The sequence below is a fragment of the Hippopotamus amphibius genome, chromosome 6 (assembly GCF_030028045.1).
Source record: "Hippopotamus amphibius kiboko isolate mHipAmp2 chromosome 6, mHipAmp2.hap2, whole genome shotgun sequence".
Taxonomy (NCBI): domain Eukaryota; kingdom Metazoa; phylum Chordata; class Mammalia; order Artiodactyla; family Hippopotamidae; genus Hippopotamus; species Hippopotamus amphibius.
This window is the reverse complement of record NC_080191.1, coordinates 101072171-101087418: the sequence shown is the minus strand read 5'-3', so window position 1 is coordinate 101087418 and position 15248 is coordinate 101072171. Positions and strand designations below refer to the sequence as shown.

The following is a 15248-nucleotide window of genomic DNA, read 5'->3' as shown; positions in this document are numbered from 1 at the left end:
AACGTTTGTTGTTTCAGGCTGTTGTGTTTTAGGGTAATGTGCCAGGCAGCAATATATAACAGAACATGGAATAAAACAGTAATAATGCTCTAAACACTGAATAAGTTTAGAAGATGGATCTTGGTTTAAAGGTTTGAATCAGAAGCCAATGGAGAAATAAAATCAGAGAGTAACAATTTCTTAAAACTCTAATATTTCAGTTTTTAAACAAAACCATTCTATTTTCAAATTCTGTGAACCAGAGAAATATTATGCAATGTAAGGTTCAAGCAATATTTATATGAAGTTTGTCTCTGATTGTCAAATATATCAGGACAAATGATACAAGGAAAGGGCTAGAATGAACTGTAAGTCTCTACTAGGCAGGACTTCCCTGGTGGTGCAGTGGTTAAGAATCCACCCGCCAATGCAGGGGACATGGGTTCGAGCCCTGGTCCGGGAAGAACCCACATGCCGTGGAGCAACTAAGCCTATGCACCACAACTACTGAGCCTGCGCTCTAGCACCTGCAAGCCACAACTACTGAGCCCAAGTGCCACAACTACTGAGGCCCGTGCGCCTAGAGCCCGTGCTCCGCAATAAGAGAAGCCACTGCAATTAGAAGCCTGTGCACTGCAATGAAAAGCAGCCCCCACTCGCCACAACTAGAGAAAAGCCCATGCGCAGCAATGAAGACCCAATGCAGCCAAATATAAATAAATAAATAAATAAAAAGACTCTACCAGGCATGTTTTTATAGACTCTTAATAGTATGACAGACACTTTTGTTCCACCTTTCATTAGATAATAGGTCAACATATTTTTAATGTTGTGTTCCCTTAATTTAACTATTATTAAATAAATAGTGCATAGTTTAGGACATTTACAAAAAGAACCAATCACAAAAAATTTGGAAAAGTATGTTATTTCCACGAGGACTTTACTATGCATTTAACAAAGAATTATCAGAGAGTAATGGATTGACGTAAGCCCACATGACTAAGATGGTTTGTTTCAGATAAATCAAGAAATCAACATAAAAGACAATACGAATATGTGTAGACTATAACAGCTGAATAATATCAAATCACAGGTCAAAAGCTATTTGTATATGAATAATTTAAATATAGCTTTTTCACATTCATCAACTGAACACATCACTTATGGTGTGCACTGACCAGCACACCTTGTTTTATTGTGCTCCACAGACACTGTGGTTTTTATTTTATTTTCTTTCTTTTTTTTTTTGTGGTTTTTATAATTTTGACAGGTTTGTGTCAACCTTGCGTGATCAGATGACAGTCAAGCACCTTTTGGCCATTCGTGTTTTTGTTTCGTTTTGTTTTGAATTTTTATTGGAGTATATAGCTGCTTTACAATGTTGTTAGTTTCTGCTGTAAGCAAAGTAAATCAGTTATACATACACACATTACCTACTCCTTTTTAGATTTCCTTCCCATTTAAGTCACCACAAAGCACTGAGTATAGAGTTCTCTGTGCTATACAGTAGGTTCTCATGAGTTATCTATTTTATATACAGTAGTGCATATATGTCATTCCCAATCTCCCAATTCATCCCACCCCACTCTTCCCCCTTTGGTAACCGCAAGTTTGTTTTCTACCTCTGTGACTCTATTTCTGCTTTGCAAATAAGTTTATCTGTACCATTTTTCTAGATTCCACATATAAGTGATATCATACAACATGTCTCTCTCTTCCTGACTTACTTCACTCTGAACCAAACTGCAATATCTCTGAGGCATGCCTGCACATAATTCTTTTTTTACTCAAAAACTCAAAATGCTTATCCTTGATCAAACAGCTAAAAAAGAAATTTATTTAACATATATTCATTGAAAAGTCACTATAAACTTTGCAAGGTTAACATCTAAGAAGGAAAACTATGATGATCAAATATTTTACTGAAATTTTGTTTCAGAAACAACAAATATTTCTACTTAACACTGAATTTTAGAATCTACTGGTATTTGAAAAATAAATGCTTTGCAATTTAAAGATAAAAAAGAAGTACCTAAAGAGTCATTTGAACTTATGATATTGTTTGGCAAATAACACACTTTAAAGAAAAAGACTGGCAATGCCATATCTAAAATGAGTGTATTTTCAAAACACGGCATTCTAACACTGGTCATTCTTGGTAGAAAGTTTGTTGGTACCTTCTGAGTTCTCAAACTGATTCATCTCCCGCTTAAAGAGAGAGAGTGCATGTGTGCACTGGTAAAAAAAACATTCCAGGTAAATTGCAGAAGATAATTTAGCTCATTTTACCAGCAAATGATTACAAAATCAAAGTGGTATTCTGAAAGTTCTAATTACTGTCAGCTAATTACAGACTGTTTTTCAATCTAGTTCTAGGACACATCATGTTGTTATACTGTGTACAATGAGAGCCTCTTTAATAAATAACTTTAAACAACAGGATACGACACAGGTGACATGACAAATCACTGGCTGAATTGAGACCATGGGGAACAGAGGGCACCTGTTGCTCCATAGGGGTGGGGCACAGGTGTCTATTCTGTTGTTTCTCTCAGTTGTCATCCAACTGGAGAACAAAAACGAAACAAAAGCAAAAAATGAACAAATCTATACTTAGCATACCCATGCACAGTTCAAACCTAAGGTTTTCACAGGTCACAAAATAAAACCTTCAGTTTACTAAAAAGGATACAAAACATGTTAATACACTTTTATCTCTCCCACCCTTTTTCTGCTGCAGTTTTTAATTAATTGACAGCAGAAAAAACCAAATAAAGGAAAATCCAAATCAGCTAAGAACACATTAGAAGTTCCAAATTTTGTGAAACATATCTGAAAATTAGGAAAATATAAAAAATGTATTTTATTTAGAGTATTCATACTTGCTAAAACCAAAACTTCATCAAAGAATCTCAGAGATACGATTTAAATTTAGACTTTATTGCCCTTGTGTCTTGGTATATTTCCTCACTATACTTTAAGTTCACGAGTCACAGGGATTGTGCAACATCTAACCCTAGCGCCCCACCTAGAGAACTCAGAGCAATTTTGTTATTGGCTATAACTATGTCTTAGGAAGAGAGAGAATTACTTCCTTTAATTTGTCCTGTAGTTTCCACATGCTGTATAATGGGCTTTTCTTTTATAAAAGTTCGAGAAGATTGTATTAAGAAAAGGAAAGGAGGGGCTTAAAGGTTTGACTCTAAGAATCTTGCAGAACAGAATGCATAAGTCAGTGTTTCCAAGTGCATTCTGTAAGTGTCTAGAGAGTACTACTATGAATCTCATTTCCCTGTCACGTTGTGACAAATGCCTAAATGTCTACCAGCAGACACACAGGTCTACATACCCATCACATATTTCCCCACTTTGTGGGAAATTGCCTTTGACTACATGGTTCTGGACACATTTGTATATGGAGGTAAAAAACAAAATGTCCACGAGGTAAAGAGTACTCTCGAGTCCATCCATTCTGAGTCCTCCGAGAAATTCCTCCAAAATTCTCATCACTGAGTCTTGTCGTGTCAATTTCTACCCAACTCAGTGCTGTTGTCTAAACCTATTCGATCAGTGATGTAAAACAGCTCCTGAGCACATAGGTAAGTCATGGTGAAATCTTCCAGTTGCTCTGTGTCCCATCACATACAGTTAAAAGCTGGATGTAAGATCTGTATGGCTGTTACTCTCCAGGATGAATCTGTGACAGCACGACCTGAAGTGCAGGGATTTTGTTTCTGTCTAAAAACTATAAAGCTCCCATCAATATCTGGGAACATTTTTATCAACAACTGACTGCTAAGAGTGCACAGCTTAGAGCTTTCTGACATCAAATCTAGTTCATTCAATATTACAAAGAGCGAAATGTGCAGTGACTCCTTTGAGTCCTCTTACAGAAGGGAGCATTTTCTGGCTGTCCTAAGTAAACCCAGAACACCATGTGTGCTGTTCTGAGTTCAGTCTGCTCTTCTCACAAAAGAAAACTCAAAAACTCAAATAAGGGACTTCCCTGGTGGTCCAGTGGTAAAGAATCTGCTTTCCAATGCAGGGGATGCGGGTTTGATCCCTAGTCAGGAAACTAAGATCCCACGTGCCGCGGGGCAACTAAGCCTGAGCACCTCAACTAAAGAGCCTGTGTGTCGCAAACTACAGAGCCCATGTGCCCTGGAGCCTGCGCGCCACAACTAGAGAAGAGAAAAAACCCTGCACGCCACAACTAGAGAGGAGCCTGTGCACCACAACAAAACTCCCACGTGCCACAACTAAGACCCAACGCAGCCAAAAAAAAAAAAAAGGTAAAATGGCAACCCCAAAATTGATTTCATTAAAAAAAAACCTCAACTAATGCTGCAATATCGTGAAAAGACAGTTTTCTGAGTATTACTTCTTCGTTAATACAGAAAACAGTGAGTTATGCTACTTGGAAAACGGAGGGATTATTTTTTGGAAACAGATTTTTAAAACTGAAAGGAACCTTAGAATATGTGGAATCTAAAAAAAAGAAAAATGATACAAATGAACATTTACAAAACAGAAACAGACTCACAGACATAGAACACAAACTTACCGTTACCAAAGGGGAAAAGGGCTAGGGAGGGATAAATTAGGAGTTTGAGATTAGCAGATACAAACTACTATATACAAACTAGATAACCAACGAGGACCTACTGTATAGCACAGGGAACTATATTCAATATCTTGTAATAAACCATAATGGAAAAGAACATGAAAAAGGATATATGTATATATGTATAACTCAATCACTTTGCTATCTATACACCTGAAACTAACACAATGTTGTGAATCAACTATACTTAAAACAACCCCCCAAATAAATAAATAAATAAATAAATACAAAAAAATAACCCCCCCCCCCAAACCTAACAAAAACCCACACTGGAAAAAAAAAAAAAAGAAAGAAAGGAACCTCAGAAACCATTTACTCCCAAACCATTATGTTAGAGATACAGAATCTACATCCAGAGAAGTTAAGCCACTTGCGCAAGGTCAAATCCCTGGTAAATGAAAGCATCTGGTCATGCTTCAACCCAGGTCATACTGTCTCTTGAGAAACAGAGTAGAGCAAAAATGAAGTAGCATATCAGAGAAGCAAGGAGCTATTTCAAGGGCATCCTCATTACACTGTAAATTCTAGATGCAGAAGGTATTATGTATTCTTAAAATTACCTACTACTTTGCTATACAAAACAGTCTAAGTAAGAGGCAATAATCTGATGTATTAGAAAATACCACAATTGAATTTCTAATGACAATGTTAATTCATTTAAAAAGATACTTCCTATTGAGAAAACAATTTTCCTTTAAAATTTTGAAACAAATGAAAACCCAGTAATATCAGCAATAGCGATAGCAGCCAATGCTCCTGAGCATTTATTATGTTCCAGATCTTGAGCTAAGAGCCCCTGTGCATGATCTCATTCAATCTTTCCAACAAGGCTGTGAGGTAAGGTGCTGTAAGTGGTCTCTTGTTAAAGCTCAGGTGACAGAGAGGTTAACAAAGCTGTTTAGGTCACAGAGCTGCTGAGAAGCAGAGCCATGCTTTAAGCCACTCCCTAGATACCTCTGATGAGACACTCACTTTGACTGACTGAAGGAGGATTGTTTTTTAGAGACTATTTCCCTCTATAGCTTACTCATTTTGAAAATTGTTTCACTAGCATGCTTAAAAATGTACTGCTTTGAATAACTAGCAAATAAAGTAACATTAAAAGTGAAATAAAATTGCAAATGATTAGGGCTGGAGAGCAATTGTTCCCTGGGAGCTTCCCAGCAAACACCCCCCAGACAGAACAACCCGTTGGCAGGGACCGTGTGCAGGACTGCGCACACAGCCCAGAGTCTCCGCTTTGTTAAGAACCTATCCAGCTTTTTAATCACCTGAAGTAAGTATCATTATCAAAGCAAGCGCCTGTTTTTCTATTTTGAGGCCAAAGGGTAATGAGAACTAAAGGGCACCGATAACTTCAAAAATAGTAAGATTATGCCAGAAATTGCTATTAAAGCAATAAGATTATGCCTGAAAATATATGGGCTGTTTTAATCAGCTCAGACTCGTAGACAGATTTTTAGATTATCTTTCATCTAGAAAGAAAAAATCTTTTTAGTAGCTGAATGAGCTGTTTTCTGATTTCAGTCTGGGATTCACGACATTACTTTGGGCACACCACTGTCAGGAAGTCAAAGTTCAGCACGACACCTGCCAGGAAAGGCCCCCATGCCCACTGTCATGGATGCATCACCACACCTGTGTCCTTGAAGTCCTCTGAGACAGAAACCCAACATTTTTTCCTGAACAATGAAGAATGCACTTTTACAGTTTCATTCTGTTTATTTTACTTTCATTCTTTCCTGATTTATTTCCTTAAAAAAAGGAAAAACTCTACAAGTTAAAATAAGCACTGCTAGGATTCAACAGAAAATGCACTAAACATCCTATGTTAAGGGCAGAATCAACAGTCACACTTTATCTCACCCACTCTTTATATACTATTTAGAGATGTTTCCTCCTCAAAACAGAGAGAAAAAGAAAGGGAAAACATTAGACCCCCAAACCCATCATTTATGAGAAGTTACAGAGGAGTGAATTGCCATTACAAAACAAGAACATAATCTTTAAAAGGGTCCTAGGAAGGGGAGTGGGGAGTGGTGGTGGTGTGGGGAAAGTATCATTATATATGCTAGACTTTACATTTTATTTATAATAAATTACATAAAACTGACATATTTCAAAGACCAGGTCTTATTATCTATTTATAGCATAATGAAAACTGAAAAATTATTCTGCTAGAATGGTTTTATAAAGTAGATGTAAAGATCTTTCCCATATAATCTAAATAGAATTTGTATACTCAGACCCTTTAAGATGAAAAACTATTTCTGGTTTAAAAGTAAAAATTAAAAAGAACTCCACTAAATATACATTCACCTCCCACTCCAAAGCAACAATGGTAAGTTTACTTATTTATATAGAAAATTATACCCAAAGTCAGCACAGGTAAACACAATGTATCTTTCAACATAAGCAGATTTCCCAATGCAATCATCAAAAGACAAACATTTTAAAAATTTAAGGAAGGCTTAAAGAAGAGGCTGCTACAGTTGGTTACTGGTCACTTAAAAAAAAATGCCTGCAGACAATTTCATTCTTGAAGTAGACAGATTCTATTAACACAGTATTTTCTTAAATTAGTATTTTTCCATTTTAATTTTTCTTATTTAGTTAGTTATTTCTTAAGTATATTTAATCCAGCAACTAAAATTGAAGGTATAGGTAAAAAACTTGAAATACTCAAAATATAAGTGCAAACTTAACAAATATCATTTCAACATGAGAAAAATGAAGAATTTCACTTAGAAAAAAGTCTGAGATTAACTTCTAATGGAAAGGAGATGACGCAGCCAGTCACTAAGGAGACCAGTTTCCAGTTCCGTGCCAACTACAATGTGGGTGATGCAGAGGCCTGTTTTTACTGACAATGTCATTTGAAACTGGATGGATTAGATTTGCCTGCTTTAAAACAGATGTTGTGTGTTATCATTTGAGTAGAGCTGAGAAAAGGCAGGCACTGGGACTCTCTGGGTGAAGGAGAGGCAGGAAAAGCGGTTCCACCGGTGAGCTCCTGACCACCCTCCAAGCCCACTGGTTCTCAAAGTGTGGTCTCTGGACTAGCAGCACCCATGCCACCTGGGAACTTGTGAGAAATGCAAACCCTCCGGCACCAGCCCAGATCTAAGGAACCTAAGGACTGGTGGGAGGGTGGCGCTTAGGAAGCCCTCCTGGAGATTCTGAGGCCCACTCAGGTGCAGGAACTGATGCTCCAGGCTGTGAACCCATGTCCCTCATCTGACCTAACCATGTCACGGCCCCATTTTTCCTCTAGTGTTTACACCTGTAACAGGATTAATAATCAAGACAATGGAGCCCAGAAGTTTCAAAATTTTAAAACAGGGGCTGAAAATGGAGGACAAGGTAGAAAATCTCTGCCTGTAGGTGAGCCACAGCAAGAAACTGCAAGGACTCAGAGCCTATGCCCAAAAGACAACGGTTCTATTTACAGTCAAGAAGGAAAAAAAACATTCTCACTGGCTGCGAAGGCTAAAACTCCAAGCATGCGGAACTGTCCAAAAAAAAAAAAAAAATGAGAAGCATCAGGGAGATGAGACAGAAGAATTTAAAAAGGAGAAAGAAAAGCAAGCAAATTCATGTGTGCGCGCATGTACACTTGCACGGGAAAGTCAGCAGTAAACAGACAGCTTCCACCAGGACCGTGTGTACATGAGACCCAAGTCTGCACCCAGGAGGAATCCAAAACATCTCCACATGAGGAGGACAGAGTTCTGTAAATTCGCAAGCACTTACAAGCACCCTGAGGCCACCCACAAGCACATGCCAGCCACAAGAGCGGAGGCCACCGGCAACATTTAGCGAAGGGTCAAAGTCGGTTTCATTCTGATTTCAGGTAACACCCCGAAAAGGTATGCACACCAGAGTACAGTGCACACATTACACAGTCAAAGTCAAACAGAGGATGGTACCGCAGCCCACACAACAGTGAGGGTCTTCTCAAATGCAGGTCGCCCTTCTCCAGAGTAGAATGTCAACTCCTCTAAATCCCAGGGCTCACTACTCTCCCAGCTCTCAGCAGCCATCCAGTCCTGAGGCTGGTACATGGCTGTACACACACGTTTTCTAGGTACATGATCTTAAAACACAAAACAAAATCCTTCCACTTTTACACTCACAAGGAGAAGGCTGAAGTTTTAAAAATAGCTTTTAAGAAGCCAAGGAAACCCAACACTAGCATATGAAATGAAAGCATCTACTGAACATAGGCACTGAAAGGCTAGGCTCTAATCCAAGCTAGTCACAAACACTGCTACAAGGCATCTGCTAAAAAAGGATGACTTTGCAGGGCTTCCAACACTATTAACTGTGTGCAAATTAACAAATTACCGTGAGGTATTTTATTATATATAATAATTAAGGAATTTAAAAAGTAAAACCATCTGATTCACAACACACACGTCTCCCCACCTACCAAAACCAGAGCTTTATAGCTCTGATATTTTGAGTTCTTCATAGGGCAGGCAGGACAAATGTTACCAAGAGAGCACTAATTTCACCCCAGCAAGTAGGAATGAGTTCACAGCAATCAGGAAGCAGGGAAAAAGAGAGGAACGTTCACAATCTCTTTAAAGAGGCCCCACTCTCCTCTCCTCCAGCACCACCCTAGCCTCCTCCATTTCTAAATAGGTAATCAAAAGTTACGGCCCCTAGGACCTGTGCGCAATGCCCCGTGTTAAAAGTAGGCAGTAACAATGTGGAAGTGAAGAAGCATCTGACTGCATTCAGGAAACCTGCGCTGGGTTTATCTGGTTTCCTAGGATATATGAAGCTGCTCTGGCTCAGTCACTGTGATCCTAAGGTTATCCCGGAGCACCTGTGAGCCACTGTTCATTTTTCAAAGGGTTCTCAGTCAGAATATTCCAAAAGAAAACCCAGGCACATAAAGCAGTGAAACTATCATCTATGTTGATAGAACAAGAAACAAGAATGCACAAGAGCCTGGAAATTCCCTGGTGGCCCAGTGGTTAAGACCCAGCACTTTCACTGCCATGGGCCTGGGTTTGATCCCTGCTTGGGGAACTAACATCTTGCAAGTCACACAGACAAAAGCTGATATATGGAGTTAAGCTTTGCCTAGACCATGTGGATTCTAACAACTGATATTGAACAATTTCTATATAAACATATTTAAGGGCTTGGTGACTTCATTCAATAGTGAGATAACCTCAACTGATTTTTGAAACACTAAATCTGTAAGATCTAAATGTTTCCTGGAGATTATCTAGCCAGTACTGAGCTTATCTTAACAGACGGTAAGATATAAAAAAACTACAGTATCCCAAATACCACCACCCAGAGTAAGTATGATTCAAAGTCAGCATTTCTGTTAGAGTGACAATTAAGTGTTAATTTCTACCAAATCTGAACCCTTGTTTATGTATAACACAATATTTTGCTTTTATGGAATAGGTCTCTTCCTAGTGCCAAGAGATGATGCCATGCTGTTGAAGAGGCCTAAGGTGTAATCCTATTTCTTCTTCCAGCTCCTGACAGGATTTTAAGAGTTCCAAAAATGCTTTTCAGTTAGTTACCTAGGGGAACCTTAAGCACAACTATCACAAATAGTACAAGATGCCTGTAATGTAACCGCTGCCTGTCTCTTTCACCAGCAAACTGTATGCAGCCTTTGGTCTTCAAACAGACGTGGGCCCAACCCACAAGGGACCTAAGTAGTGTGATCTTTCTCTTAATCCCACCTCAAGAAGCACACATCTCAGTTTAACAGCTGTAACCCAATGTGAACTCTTCACATGCAACTAATTCAGTGCAATTTACAAACCGGTACCATCAGTAACATTAAGGATTAGAATTATGAATGAGAATATTTGTTACTTATCCTTCACACAGTGACTTTGAAAGACTGCACTTCTTTCATTCACTCAGATGTTTTTTAATATACAAGGAAAACAAAAGTAAAAAAACCTGTTCGGTGGACCTACGTTTTGGCTGTGACATCCACATACTGTCCTGGGCGAAAGTGAGCAGCATAAAGAGGGGTGCCTTTATGAAAAGAAAACAAAAAATCAGTATGAAATTTGTCAGCCCAGAAACAACTGCATCAAACATAAACTATATACAGGAAGCCTTCTAGCGATCACATTTCAAAATATCAGGAGAGTCTCTTCTGCAATTTTAATTCTTAGAAACATCAACAATAAAATAAAACTGCTCAGCAAACATATTTTAATGGACTGTATGTAGGCTGAAGCATGGGGCACATGGTGCTGGAGGGGCCAAGGCCCATGACCACTGATATGCTTGTGCCTTCACAGAAGCCAACATGATGCTGGCTGAAACAGGCAACTTCTGTGACAGCACTGTCCCTGCTGGTAAACACACAAGATTCTTGGTCGTTTCTGTGAGTAACAATATATTACGAGGAATTTCCCATCTCAAATAAGAAAAATAAAAATCAGAGAATGACTCAAAAAACACTGGGGCTGGATCAAGTCTTTTTTTTTTTTTTTTTTCCTATTGGAGATAAGTTATCTAAAAATAGGAATCAACATTAACACCATCCAGTAAGAGACTTTTTTTTAAAAAGCTGGAACCAATGTAGCACAGAAAGTAATCAAAAGCTAACTTTTGTTTAAAACAGGGAGTAAAGTGCAGTAGGGTTTGAGAGGGTAGCATCCTTTAGGTAGGACCCAACATGGATTTACAAGAGCAGAGAAAAACCTTAAAGTAAGAAAAAATAGGGGAGATTAAAAAGTGACTGAATTTCTATGAGGTTGAATAACCTGAATTGCTAACATATGACCATTTTTCACCCCCCCACACAAAAACAATATCATATGGTTTGAGCTACAGCAAAAGTTAACGTGGACTTAATTTTTATACTTGTTAGTTTAACTCCATTTACTTTACCTCAAAGATGAAAAATCTGCACTTCAAAAAATACCTTCGATTCTAGCTTATATCAAGCCTGACTCTACCACTCCAATTAATAAGGCCTATTGCAACTGCTCCTACTTCAAGAAATTCAGTTCCGGTATTAAAATATCAAATCTGAAAACATCCTTCTACAGTCTACTTGTTAGAACTCAAGTTCAAGAGATCAGGGAGCTTTTCTGAAGTTCAAAGACATCAAAATGCCATTAACTATATGAACCAATATTGCCAAATCTTACTTTCTGACATTCCATGGAGTAGGTAAAATACTTTGGAATTTTTAAGTAAGAACCTTTACATCAAGGTGCTATGGTCAGTCACTTTCCTGTTTCAGGCTACATTTCCTCATATTATTCTATCTCAGTGAGAGTCTATTCTTCTCTTAATAAAATGCCAGCCTACAGACAGTGAACTTCATGTTTTAAAAGTTCGTTTATTTATTTGGAGTGACTTTTCCAAATGTGAAACTCTGTACATTACAAACAAAAGCATCCCTCCCTCTTTTGTGGAAAACAAAGACTCCTCCACAGTTATTTCCACTTAAAAAAGAAAAAGACTTGTTTGTCCCTAGTGATTAAACCAGATACGGTTTTATATCTAAAAATAAATGTTTGGGACTTTGTATTGTGAATTCAGCTTTACTGACAGGGCTGACATTAAGTAAATCACATATTTGGGTATTTTTACCTCCCTCCTCTCCCCGGCCTCAGATTACCTGGTTTAATTACAGCATTATCTGTTACATGAAAGATTTTAACTTTCTCTTTTGGAGGCAATCCAAGTTCTTGGTAAAATTTCAATATAGATGTAGATTTCTAGAGGAAAAGCAGCACACATAAGTAACACATTAAATATGAAAGGCAGAATTTAACACAGAGAGATCTAAACCATGTTACTAACACCCCAGAAAACAAATCAAAGAGCATTCTTCTTCTCTAATGAACAAAGAATACCCTATTCCCCTTATTTAAGGGAGGTGAGCTTTTGTCCATCACACTTGGGGTCCAAATAATTGGTATAGAGTAGCGCATATAAGGTATATGGGGAAAGACTTCTGTTCCACAGGAAAGGAAATATAGTTGTGCTCATATTTGGATTTTGACTGGATTTGATCTTGACTGTATCAAGAACCCCAATCCTGGGAAATTTTACTCGAATTTCCCTGCTGCGTCCAAGCAGCTGGGAGAAAACATGACAGGTCACACTCAAATGTACGACCACAGACCTCAGAGTGAGTTCCAGTGTGGCCTGGCCAACCACATTCCCCTGTTACATCCCTTTCACTCCCCAAGGCAACTCTGTCACATCCTCTTAAAGCCTCCAGCACTCTCCCCTCCTCTTTGTTTGGAGCTGATAACATTGCTTCTTATTTCACTAGAAAAAACCCAGAAGAACCAGGAGCCCTTCCCCAAGCTTTTAGTACCAAATCAATCAAACTGCCTGTACCAGCTTTACGTACTGTCACCCTCCCACCCACTCCAGGTGCACAAGAAGCAAGTGGGCAGCTTTCAGAGAACACCAAGGCCAGGGCCTCAGCTCAGAGGCTGTAACTTCACTTGGTCTAAGGGGACATCCAGGCGCCAGCGTTTTTTCAGCACTCCATCTGGTTCTGATGTGAATCTGGGGCTGGGAACCACAGCGACAGATGAACTGTCCATGCTCTCATTAAAGCCGAATCCTTCGCTGCGTGCTGACTCCTAGCACCCCTCACCTACGCAATGGCTCTACTCCTGATACTGTCTTCTCCATCTTCTGAATCAATAGTTCCCTCTTTCCACTGGAGCCTTCCTATCCACATACAGAGAATCACAATAACTTGCGTTAAAACAAAACCTCTTCCTCGGCCACAGTGCCCTCCAGCTAATCCTTCTGTGCCTACCCACGACAGCGCTCCTCCCGCTCTCTCAAGCCCACTTTCATCGGGGCTTCCAGCCCCTAATACTCAATGGCACGTGCTGGTCAGCACCCCCGGAGGCGCTGGTCAGCACGCACAACGCTCGGCACAGGCGCGGCTGTCTCCTCGGAAGGCCTGCACGGGACTTGCAGCTCCCCCTCTGGCTCTTTCCATGCTGATGACTCACCTTTCTAACACGCAGGCAAATTCTACTCTGAACTACAAATTCTTCTGCCCAGTTGCCAAGTCAACATTTCACTTTGATATCATACAACAACTCAAGTTTAAACACTTCTAAACTTGAACTCAACATGCCCCCCACCCCGCCAGGCCTGCTCTCCTCATCTTCCAAATCTCAATAAACAGCAGCTAGGTACTTCTCTTTAGACCAAAAATTCTGTGGTCACCTACGACTCTTCTCTTTCTCACATCCCAAGTCCATCGATCAGCCATTCCTGTAGCCTCATCAGCCACTTCTCACTCCCACCGCCAGCCCCCCAGCCAGCCAGCCGTATATGGTCTGGATTATCTCAGTAGCCTCCTATCAGGTCTCCGACTTCCACACTCCTGACTCCCTGGTGTGTTCTCCATTCACAGGTTGGCATGATCCTTCTAAACTCAAGCTACGTCAGTCTCCACAATGGCCTGAATCTCGTGCAGAATCGAGTCCCAAGTCCTCACCATGGTTTACAAGGTTCTGTACCACCTACTCTCCTCCTGGCTCGCCCTGTCTCAGGGACCAGTCTGAGAACTCACTAAACAACAGCCTCAGATCCTTTGCACACACTGGTCTCCTTGCCTGAAATGCCATTTTGCCAGATTTTTTTTCCCTTTTCCCCTTCCTCTCCATAGTCTTAAACTGCCTATGCTATTTACAACTGTAGAAAATGTCTGCCTTATTATTACAGGTGTACAGAATAACAACTTGACTTATATACATCATGGAATGATTTCCACAGTAAATTTAGTGAGCATCCATCATCTCACACAAAAAATTAAAAGAACAAATTTTTTCTTTGTGATGAGAACTCTTAGGATTTGCTTTTAATAACTTTCATATATGATGTACTGCAGTGTTAATTATATTTATCATGTTGTACATGACATCCCTAGTATTATTTACCTTATAACTGAAAGTTTGTACCTTTTGACCACCTTCATCCAATTCCCCCTCCCCCATTACCTTCCTCTGGTAACCACAAATCCAAAATCTTTTCCCATGAATTTGTTTGTTGAAGTATAACTGACTGATAACCCTGTTACTTCCTGATGCAAAACAAAGCCATGCAATATTTCTATGCATTACACAGTGATAAGTCTAGTTACCGTCTGTCACAAACATATTACGTAGTTTTTGACTGTATTCCTCACACTGTACATTTCACACCTGTGACTCATTTATTCTGCACCTGGAAGTCTGTGCCTCTCAACCTCCCTCACCTATGTCTCTCCTCTCACCTCTGCCAATTTCTGTATGATATACTCCCTTACTTATTTAGGTCTCCACCCAAATATCAACTTACCTTTCCTGATTATTCTACCTAAAACAGCACCACTTTCTGTCTCTGGCAATGCCCTCAGCCCACTTTATTAACCTTCAAAGCACCTCCTTCCATCTGTCACAATACACATTTTTAAAACTGTTTATTTTCTGTGCAATAGCTTCCCTGTCTCACCCCCAACCCCACCAAAACGTAAGCTTCTCGAGAGAAGAGACGTTAGTGGCTGCTCCACTGCCAGCCCCTGGTAGGTCCTACTGTCTGCGCTTCCCTCCACCCCACTTTTTTTCCTGCTATTGTAAATATCCTTGAATAGAAAATATCCATGAATAGAAAACTT

The 15248-nt window shown here is 39.5% G+C and overlaps 1 protein-coding gene across 1 annotated transcript in view; it reads right to left on the bottom strand.

Moving 5' to 3' along the window:
* MRPL3 (mitochondrial ribosomal protein L3) overlaps window positions 1–15248 on the bottom strand; it is a 45616-nt gene that overhangs the window by 18431 nt on the left and 11937 nt on the right. Inside the window, exons 5-6 of the mRNA XM_057739100.1 lie at window positions 12231–12330; window positions 10564–10624 (exon numbers count right to left, since the gene is read on the bottom strand). Of these exons, the coding sequence (XP_057595083.1) occupies window positions 10564–10624; window positions 12231–12330 (161 nt within the window). The remainder of the gene's footprint in view (window positions 1–10563; window positions 10625–12230; window positions 12331–15248) is intronic.